Genomic DNA, 11,322 nt, shown 5'->3' with positions numbered 1-11,322 from the left:
ATAAGTGATAAACCCAGAGGCATTGTGGGAAATTAAGAAGTAGAATCCTAGTCCCAGTTATTCAGTACTGATTGGAAGTGACAATGTTTGAATTATTTTTTAAAAGGGGCCTCCTAAGAGTTTTCAGGAGACTCCTGAGGTTGATTTGTGCTGATAATGGGCCTGGTTTTGCCAGCTGAGGAGACCCGCTCATCTTTAGGGCATTGAGTAAAACTATTCGTTTCCTGCTAAAAATGATCAGATTTCACGAGTTGGATTTCTTAAGTTCCAGTTGACATATGGACATTCAGGCTTTTCTTTTTGTCAAAACCATCTTTATTAAAGAAGAGTGTCACAATAGGCTCAAGAACATGTGGGTGTGAAACCAGCTGTGATGAACAATGCTTTGTACGGAAACCGCGATTACTGCAAATGCATGGTTGGCAAAGTCAATACGACCTGGTCTCTTAATAGCAGAAACTGCTGGTGCAAAAGAACACACTACAAAGATGTAGTCTGGGCAGTGCCATTTGCCTAACAATTTAAAATTAGAGAGTGAGTAGAGTAGATTTGCAGATTCTCAGATATAATTCTCTAACGATTAGTTCCAATATATAGATTGTTCACTATGGGTACTAACAATAGAAATTTAGTTATGTTAATATTGCAGCAGTATATAACATACTACTGCCTATACAATCAATTCATGCAGCCTTTGGATTACATGATTTTGATTTCTGATTTACACAAAGAAAAACAGAAAAAAATAGGTTTCTCAATTATATTTCACCCTTGTATCAGCCACGACAACTTTCTGCCAAGACCCAGGTTACAGCAAGTACACTAATCTAGGATCCTCTCTAAAATCAACACTTCATTCAGTACATTCACAAACAAAAAAGAGAAGGTGCAAACTTTTTATACAAAACAAGAGCTAATAACTTACTTATCGAAAGGGGAGGGTCAATCCCTTGATTTTATTAGAATGGCACAGATGTGAGAAGTTGTACAGAGCACATGGACCTGGTTTTAAATTTTCTAAAACCTCAAGAATGGTGTTTATGAATGATGAAGTGAGAGTTACCACAGGCAGACAATTCATGCATTTAGCAATTCATGTTCTTTATCTGTTTTTCCAACAGCATCTGGGTTGGACAAGGGGTCCAGATCAGCAAAGAGGCTAAACCATGCAGTTAGATCTTTAGAAGAACTTGCAGTTTCTGCAAAAAGAAAAGAAAAACAGTCGCCACTAAGTCAACTTTATTGCTCTTTTGAAAGATTTTTCATGCATAACATAAATATGCCATGGATTTAGAATGCACTACTACTGAAGATCTCATGCATAGTTATTGGCAAAAAGTTGAGCATTCTGCAGTTCTATATTTATTTATATAATTTGTACCCTGCCTTTTACCTAAATGCCCTCAAAGCAGCTTTCAAGAAACACCCATCCACCACTCTAATACCAGAAAGTACAAGAAGATATAATGGACAAAAAACCAGAATTGGCAGATAAAAGATGAGTTACATATATTGACAACAGATAAAAGGCAATGAAGACAATTTTTAACTTCTATGGCAACAAGTAGCCTAGCACTTACACACTTGCAGTGATGGCATTAAATGAATGTATCTGAGAAAGAAGTTTCATAATTGGGTGCCAACACAGAAAATACCCTTTGTCCAGAAGCCACCAGCCTAACTTTTGAAGGCAGGGGCATCTCAAAGACCTCCAAAGGACATCTTAATTGCTGGGCAGGTTCCATTCCTCCCGACATTGATAAAGTATTTAGCACTTATTTTAGTGAATATAACCTCATGAAGTTCCTGGAAGCTAGAGCCACACTACATTTTTGCACCTGAGTTGAGGGCACTAAGACTATCTTCTTTCTCTGATGATCTTTTCAGAGATTGTCAAAAGACCGAGACACAGAAATAAAAAACACAACCCCACTTGACAACATCGGAACACTCTGAGGTGGCAGAGCCCATGGCCTGTACTCAGGATTTTTAAGAGGAAAGGGGAAGGATGTTGACAACACACTGTGGGCCCCATGACAATCTACTGGACCCAGCATTTCTTCAACACAACCCAAGTCTCAGCAGCACTTCAGCGACGAACAAATGAACAAGTAGAGACATTCCTGTCTCCATTGCTTAGACCGCACTCTGATTAATGCAATAACAAACACATGCCAAAGAGTAAGTGACTGAGTACCTTTCATAGGTGTCTTGTTGACATTCATATTCAGGCTACTAGATTTCTGTGCTGTCTGGGGTACAGGCAAAGGGCTGACGCTGCTGGCTGCCCAACCTGGAATTCGATAGCAGAGTTGCATTTTTGCAGATCAACAGTAATTACTTAGCACACCACTCCTGGCAGCAGTACTCAAGGCATTTATTGCATGCTTTGTCATATGTATAGCCAAGTTTTCCTCCAGGAAGCAGTGAGGTACACGACCCACCTCTCCTCTATGGGAGAGGCCAGGCTGAGGGTTAATGACTCACCCGGAGACACCAAGTGAGCTTCATGGCTGTGTGGGAACAGCACCCTGGTCTCCCCAGGGTGACTCTTTCATTAACTAATAAGTATGCATCCTAATCTGTCATTTTAGGTTTGTTCAATTGTTTGAAGTTGCTCTTCATGTTTGTCCTTCACCTTATGCTGCTTTTAACTCTGCAGTGCAAGTGCCTTTGGTTGAAAGGCAGAGCAAAAACTCAAAACATAGCTCCCCTTATTCCAGGTTTCTTCAGCAAACTGCTGAAGGTCGCTGTGCTTTATTGTAGGTGGTAGTTATTAGGCTTTACACGCAGGAGGGGCTTTTGTGGGGAGGCAGCTGACTTCCATGTCTTGCTTAACTATTTAAATCAATTACCCATTAGAAACAAGCACTGCAACAAAGGGATAATTCTGATGTTATCGACCGAGTTCAAAGCGGGTCTGTCAAAATGCTGTTTCAAATGGCAGGACAGGCTAGGACAGCACTAAACCCAAGAAAGGGCTTCATCAACAGGCACAGCTCTTCTGGGGTAGCCCAACTGTCATGATGACAAGCAGCTGAGCTGCCCAGTACTTGTCCGTCTGCCCAATAGCTCTGCCAAAAAGATACCAGTTTGTCATGTTTCCACTGCTAACATACGATGAAATTAAAAGGTGGAAGCTTGTCTTTGGGGAGGAAGGGTTCAGTGCCTGCTGGCTGCAACCTTATGCTAGCTTGTCACTCAGAGAGCAGCTCATGATCAAACTAGACTAAGATTATAAATGAGATGTTGACTGAACAGATGTGCCAAGTTGAAACAAACAAGCAAAAGGTAGTCCCTTATGCTCATATTACATTTAAAACTGAAAGGAATAACTAGACAGTTCACTGCAAACATGATTATACCTACGATTTCACAATTCCTTTAACTATTACCAAAAGAGAACAAAGTAGAAAGAGGCAGAGAAGCAAATGCTTTCTTATGAAAGCAGGCTGTACAATTAGAGAAGTGACTGAAGGAGATAACTGTAGAATATTTGAAATAGAATCAGTAGAATATTTGACGTCCCACCCCTAAGATTTTTTTTTGGCTCTGAAGTTGAGCCTTCTTTGACCCACAAAGAAAGCACTTCAACAGTAACAATTTCTTGTACTACTGTCGTCCCCAGAGGCCCCAGGAAAAATTCTATTTGACAGTGGATTGTAATATATGAATGATATAACAGAATCATCATGTTGCATGCTTGAAGGGAGGAAGGACGGACAGATGGAAGAGAAAGAGACAGACAGACAGAACTTTAAATAAAGAAATTTGTAGCAATTGCCAACTGGGTTGTCCCTAAATAGGAGTGGGTGACACTTGAGATTATTTGAGACTGACAGCTTTCAATTTTAGAAAAAGATTAAGAAAACTGCAGTGTTTTAAGTGTGAAAAAGATATTTGAGTAGTGGAAATGCTACTAAAGTAGAAGCAGACTGTCAGGAGAAAATTTGATAATTGCCAAGTAAAGCTGGTAAGTTGTGGAATCTTCTTGTTAGATATAAGCAGCAGCTGAGAATTCTAGTCTTTTCTGTCTTTGGGGACTTCATATGTTCTCATATATGCTTTATATATGATAGAATGTTTAACATTTATAGATAAAGAATGCTGGTAACAGGGCTGAAAAAGATCACCACACTCTGGAGAACTATTTGCCCCAGAATTTGCAGCTGCTGAAAAAAACAATTGGTCAAAATGTATTTAGCAGGACTATGGACTGTGTGAACTAATAATTTCCCACAGGCAGTAACTACTTAAGAATATTAGCTTCTACAGCCATTTCCATTAGCCATCCAAGTCAACTGTGGTGGCATAAGAAATTGGTGAGCTGCAAGTTTAACGTGTTTGAAAAGTGCTGTGAAATAATGGATTTTTCAGTATGATTTATTGTTGATCCTAGCTCTGACTTTCATTTGGAATGTGGCTTCAGTGAAACCATAGGCTAGATAAGCCTTTGGGTCAGTACATGGACCAAACTTCACTTTATGTGAACGATCCATCTGCATCCCCCGGTTTTTAATTTCTTTCTTCAAACATACAGCAGATGCTGGAAAGTGCAATGTGGAACAAGGGAACTGTTCGGTGGGAGTCAGTGCTTTATTCTTCCTTTGCCACCCCTTCTGCCTCCCTCCAAATCTGCCTATCTCACCACAGAGGCAAGAGTGAAGTCCTCATTCATTCCATGGACTGTCCAAGGACGTTACTGAATGGAAGTGGATCCTGAGGTTGCTTTCAATCGTAGACTGCATTAGTTGCTCCTTCCTTCACCCCCACTTTAAATTGGCACTCCCAAAGTGGCGGCATAGACATGTTTTAAATAAATCAATAAATAAATATCTGCCACATGGGAAAAATCATGGAGGTGCTATTCATTTGCCTGCCTCCCTCCCCATGCATGTTGTTGTTGTTGTTGTTGTTGTTGTTGTTGTTGTTATAACATTTCTATGCCGCCCCTTGCCGAAACCTCGGGGCGGCTTACAACATGATAAAATACATTGAAATACAATAGTACATAATAAATTACCATTAAATATAAAAATACAAAAAATACATTGATTTATAAATACAAAATTAAAATTATCAGTATAAAATAAAAATATAGGATGAGAAAGAGAAGGAAGAAGAAGTTGCCCAGGCCAGATCATATGTTTTAACAATTGAAATGATGTTTAAATAAAAAGGTCTTTACCTGGCGCCGAAAAACCAGTAACGACGGTGCCAGGCGGACCTCTTTGGGGAGTGAATTCCATAGGTTGGGCGCCACCGCAGAGAAAGCCCTCCTCCGGGTACTTACTCTCCTAATTTCTTTCATGGAGGGTTCCTGGAGAAGGGACTCTCCCGCAGATCTCAAGGGGCGGTCGGGCATATACGGACGTAAGCGCTCGTTCAGGTAGCCAGGACCCAAGCCGTTTAGGGCTTTGTAGGTCATAATCAACACCTTGAATTGGGCCCGGGCTTCAATGGGAAGCCAGTGAAGCTGACGGAGGACTGGAGTCATGTGAGCATAACGCCCCGTCCCCGTCAGCAACCTGGCAGCTCGATCACCCTTCATACCCCTGTGCTGGCCTTTTGATCAAGGACAACCACCACCATGGATAATGCTGTTTATAGGTGTCCTTCATCAGGGGTGGGATCCAGGGTCCAACTTCTGCAAGCTGACGTGACCTTCTGAGAGAGGAAATGCCCTCTGGCCACTTTTCAGGATTCCCCGGCCTTCCTACAATTCAACCACCTCATCTAGCAGATCTCTGATCATTTCTACAGCATTTCCAGGGGGCTGCCATGGGAAGGAAGGCTGAGAAAGTTCACATTCACCAGCACAGTCGATGCAGTATAAATCTGATCCAAGCTCATGTCTAGCTAGGCTCTAGCTGCTGTTCTGTGTTGGCTTACCTGTGGCGAGCTGCACAACATCACCTTAATATTTCTAGCATTCAAGCTCCATTAGAATGAGAAGCCAGCCATGTCCCTATTCGATAGGCCAAAGGACTTGGACTTGAGCCTCTGAAGTCCCTTTGATGACATACACTTCTCTTAGGCCTGCCCGGCTTGACAAGGTCCCTTTAACAAGAGCCTTTTTATTGCTACTGCAGGCTCTACTATTTTCTCCTACCTGAGGAATGTCAGAGGAATAATTTTCCCATCAACAAATGACAAGCAACCCAACCCACACTAACACCCTGGAGGAGTTAAGAACCCTTCACACACGTCATCTCTTCGCTCTAAAAATAATTAGACAATTTTTCCTTTCACCCTTTACGCCTCCCTCCCACAGCCACCATCTGCCCAAGACACAGCAGAGAGATTAGCATCATGTTCTGGCAGCACGAAGGTTGCTCTGCTGCACACGAAGCGCCAAAGCAACTAGAGATGGGAATTAATAAAGCAGTTTCATGTTAATCCTGTTGTGCGGGTGCATCTGTTTTGCAACACAAGAGCAGGTAGATGATACTCGGAGAGATCAAAACAGGGAGCATTGCATGGAGGGCAAATTAAAAATGAATGGGTCTACTGTGAGTAATCTGAGGGAGGAAGTCAGTTCCTGGAACGTATACGTGCAAGCTTCCCAAAACATAAACAGACAGACACACAGTGGTGGGGGAGAGAGAAAAGAAGGAATCTGGTTCGAACACAATGCTAAGCTGCAGCCGTGTCATATGCAGAAACCTGCTCCCTTCTCATCTTCTGTCATATTCAGATGATGATCTTAAGCATCCACTTTTGCTTTAAGCTAATCAGAATTTATCGCAGTCTGTCTGAGCATGAAACTCTAGTTAGTTTAAACTATGATCTGTCCAAACAACTCAAGATCAGAAGATATGGCTTGTGTGAATAACCCACAGTTTAAAGAAACCAATTGGCCCCTATTCAAATGTTCACCAAGCAACTCTGCCAAAGGAGAACAGAGAAGGTGGAGCACCTAAGTCCCAGACTTGTGCACACAGCTCAGTTTAGCATGGGATCTCCAAATCCCCCAGTAAATACGTGTCCATGCAAACACGTATAGTCCATTGTCATACAGCTCAGTATTAAGTTCATACACTGTTCCAAAGTACTGGCAGAATTTAGCCAGCAATGATGTTCTATTGATAAGCATTCCTTATGTCAGCAACAAAACAAGCCTACCTTGAAGAGAGGACTGCAAATCATTCATGTTTTGGTCTAAAAGCTGAGAAGGAAGGAAGCCTGATGACGACTGGTTGCTCTCCACTTCTCCAGCAGAAGGATTCGTGGCTACCTCAGTGAGTGGATCCTCTCCAAAGACAGCAGTCCATTCCCTGCTGAATTCCCCATCGTCCAGAGAAGAAGCATTGAGAATCTCATTCAGCAACACCATATCATCCTTATCAGTAGCCTCGGGCTCTAAAGAGTCTGCAAATGGGTCCTTTGATGCTGGCAGGAGAAGCAGGAGCACAAAAGTTAAAAAACAGGGAAACAGTGCAAGAACAGAGGTGAAATCTTAAGGAGTGCCCATGCAGAGACCATAGCAAATTGGTAGAGAACATGTTTAGCATTCAAATATCCCATGCTGGTCTGAGGAAGACTTGTCTGCCACTGTCAATCAGAGCACACCATACTAGGGAAAATGGACATATAGTCTGACCACATATGAAGCCGTTTCCTGTGTAACCAAAAACCAAAGAAATGTTCTGCCTGAACATTTATGCTTTCTCAACTCTCCGATAAACTTCTCTAGATGTCCTGGTTGATGCAATAATTCATGGAAAGACAGCAGCTAAAATGCCAGCACCCCCACTTTTCAGAAACATACCAGTTACTTCAGTAAAAGGACTATTTTGGCCAATGGAAAAACATCATGAAAATGGGTTTTCCTGCAGCAGCCCTTTGTCTTGCTATAATAGGAGATTCAATTTAATATGGACAACAAACAGAAAGCTTATGTTGGATTCCCTAACAAAGGAACAGCGTACATTATGGTTACATTACTCCTACTGGGCATTCTAACCAGGGGTTTTGCTGGATGGGTGTGACCCTAAGTTGGGCTGCTGGTTCAAATGTCTGCAAGATGAGAAATGAAGTAAATGCACTGTGGAGACACACAGAATGGTCACTCTTCCAGACGACAAGAGTCGGTTTGGCTGTCTGACCAATGTGGGAGGCAGTGAGATGCAGCAAGCCTTTGCAAATGGATTGTGTGCCCATGGACTGAAGGGACAGCGATGGATGTTCAAGGGCAAAAAAGACACCGTCACATAGAGAGCTATAACATTCACACCGAGCACCTAGAAAATGTCAAATGTAATAACAACAGATGATAGCTACAATAATAGCATAACCAACCACAATGGTCAAAAGAAGAGCCTCAAGTAACCAACACCATTATTAGAGGAGCATTTAATAAGCGGACACAATTACAGTCACCAGAGGAGTCACTGAAGTCTACAGCTGGCCTATCATTTCACCTTCCACTTCCCTGTCCCCTTCTTAGGAGAAGTCGATGTGAAAGTGAATCCATGACCGTGTTGTCAAAGCTGCCACCTGCTTTAAGACTTCCTCCTGCTTTAGACACCCTGTCTCTCTGATCATGGTTAATAGTCCCACATCCAACATTTTAAGATAGCCGTCCTCTGGAAAACTGATATACAATTCAGTCCTGAGGATCTGCTCAACCATGGTATTTTTTTCCTTTTCTTGTTTTCTACAGATCATGGTCTCTGGAAGAAGCAGACTTATGTGGCAGAAGCAGTCCTGATCTCCTGGAGGGTGTGATCTCTGCCCTGCTTCCATGGTTGAGGCACTGCTGGAGGGTAAACATCAAGGAAACGATAAGGAACTCTATAAAGCACCCTCCACTTCAGTCAAATCTGCTAGCAAGGCCTCAGTCTGCAGGTTAACAAGAGCACAACTCCACAGACTAGGAGAGGGTGCTTTATTCAGAGCAGCAGCTGCACTAACTCAAACAACAGCGCAACTGCCAAACTAGTCTTTTAACCTATCCATAATGAAGCACATTCCAGGATGGATGCCACACTTGGTCTATTTCAAGGAGAACTTAATTCTATACATTATTGTTAAATTATGTGCATCAAATATGAAGATAGCATTTGATTCAGAACTGGATTTAGCATAAACAACCACGTAATTTCCCATTTCTTCCTCAAGCATGATCACTTTCAGAATAAATGCTACAATACTATACATGCTTCTAATTTTAATGCAACTGCCTGAGGTCCCAGGTGTCCTTTTATTAAGTTTCACTGCTGTTTTGTGTCTTCCAGAGATGATAATTTGAGAAGAAGAATATATATGGGAGCACAGTGAGAGGACAGAAGTAGAAAATCAGAATTCCAGCAAATACTGCAAATGAGAACAAGGATGGGGTGCAGCCCTGCCCCATTTCCAGTCAGGTTTAAATGCTTTGCTCTAGAGCTTTATTCCAGAGCTCTCCAAAAGTGTGACACTAATGTATTTATTTCAGACTTTTCTATTATGCTTCTTCTCATGCTGTATCACTGTAGCAGCTTCTCTCAAACAAGCAGTAACATGGCTGTGTACGTTCTCCACCCATAAATCAGTATTGATCATAAACAGATGTAATGAGCAGCATATAAGAAATGAACAGAAAAGGGATCCTTTAGAGTACAAAGGTCATTAGAGCAACAAGAATGGGTTTTATTTAAAGGTGAAAGCCTGCTTTCTTAGAAGGACCTTTCTTTTAAAGAGCCCAAGAATGCAGACTGAAGTGACTGTGAGGTGTCAGAAAGAAAAGGGGACCAAGTTGACCTTTTAACCAGGTCATGAGTCAACACCACATAGGAGAATGTAAAAACACCTACAAGCTAGGAATAATACTTCTATAAAAGAAACAGCAGCTTAGACTTTTATGAAACATCCAAATGAAACCTGAAGATTATCTGAAGCCTGAACTTTCAGTGCGTGTACTAGACAACCATACTGACATAATGCAGCTATATCAAAATGGCAGTCAAAACTTTTACCCCATACTTGCAATGAACTGGGAATTTTAAGAGTACCCGTTCCTCCTTCTGTCAAAGAGAGGATGATTTGGTTAACAAATTTCCTGCAGTTTCTACAGCCAGAAAATCACAATAGAGGAAAATAATCAGTCTTCAATTATGGTAAAGTTCTTGTCACATGCAGGTGACACCACAAATGTTTCATTTCACAGTCCATAGCTGGCCTGGACAGCTCAAGCAAAAAACAACTGTACCAGAAAGCTCCACTTGAGCTAGAAGCTACTGAACTCTTGTGACAAATGGAGGAGAAAGCACTGAAAATCTTTTGTTGCCTTGAACTGGAAAAGCATCATTTCTTTTGATCTTATTTATTTGTAATGGGTTTCAATGCATAAGGCAGGACCCTGTGTCACTTCCAGGGATTTCTACAGTGAACAGAGAATGATGAAGTGACAAGAGATATTAAGAGCATTATTTTAATGATAACATGCCACCATTCTTTCGTAATGCAATACATATTTATTGCATGAGGGGAAAAATCTGGTGGTCCCAAGGTCAACAGCAAAGCTATCATTTGCACTTGCTGTATACAACTTCCTTTGTATACTGCTGCAATGTATACAGATATAATGTACATAAACTATTTAAAATGCATTATAAAACTGCAGCTGTCTTTATACTCTTAACATAGTTCTTACTTTAAAAACAGAAGGGGGCAACATGATTGTTACAATAAACAACTTGCTTTTGTATTACTTCTCACTTCCCTTTCCTTCTGTTCTTTTTTTGATGTTGCTACTCCTTCCAACAGTATCCCTCATGTGCATGCATTTTCCCTTGCCCTCACAATATTGAAGAAAATGATATGCTGTTGTTATTTATTATTACATAAATATAATGTAATAATATTTACATTATAAATATCCCACCTTTCTTCTTCTTGCAAGAAACCCAAGACTGTTTACACCATCTTCCTCCACTCCATTTTATCCTTACAACTTAGGTGAGGTAGGATAGACTGAGGCTGAGTGACTGGCCCAACATCAGCCATTGGGCCCCATGGCTGAGAATGGACTAGAGCCCATCTCCAAGGTCCCCCAGTCCAACACTGGAACCACCACACCACGCTGAGTTTTTTCTTAATGAAGATGTACCTTGATGTTGAGCCACACTCCTCATTGTCTATACATTATCTTGCATGGTATCCAGGAAAGTGTATAAAATGGAAAGTATACTGGCCCTGTCAACATATGATGGACAGAGGCTGAGTTTGATGGTCAACTCTGCCAACAATCCAGCAGGCATTTCTGGTAGAAGTCCTTCCACTCTGATCTTCATAACCGTTAGTGCATTTTTCAACAAGCTTGTTGGCATCCAAGGGGCT

At 41.5% G+C, this 11,322-nt stretch overlaps 1 protein-coding gene across 5 annotated transcripts in view; it reads right to left on the bottom strand.

Annotated features, from left to right (window-relative positions):
- Positions 1 to 297: 297 nt before the first annotated feature.
- Positions 298 to 11,322, bottom strand: part of ICA1 (islet cell autoantigen 1) — a 69,092-nt gene continuing 58,067 nt past the window's right edge. For 4 of the 5 annotated variants that reach the window (XM_044428850.1, XM_044428853.1, XM_044428851.1 and 1 more), the window contains exons 13-15: positions 7,126 to 7,392; positions 2,198 to 2,293; positions 298 to 1,199 (exon numbers count right to left, since the gene is read on the bottom strand). In XM_044428850.1, coding sequence (XP_044284785.1) covers positions 1,078 to 1,199; positions 2,198 to 2,293; positions 7,126 to 7,392 — 485 coding nt within the window. In that variant the 3' untranslated portion in view covers positions 298 to 1,077. The remainder of the gene's footprint in view (positions 1,200 to 2,197; positions 2,294 to 7,125; positions 7,393 to 11,322) is intronic. The other variant, XM_044428854.1, reaches the window with a different exon arrangement.

This window comes from Varanus komodoensis, unplaced genomic scaffold (genome assembly GCF_004798865.1).
Source record: "Varanus komodoensis strain SLA01 unplaced genomic scaffold, ASM479886v1 scaffold2, whole genome shotgun sequence".
Taxonomy (NCBI): Eukaryota; Metazoa; Chordata; class Lepidosauria; order Squamata; family Varanidae; genus Varanus; species Varanus komodoensis.
The sequence above is the reverse complement of the archived record's forward strand: the minus strand, read 5'-3'. Positions and strand labels throughout refer to the sequence as shown.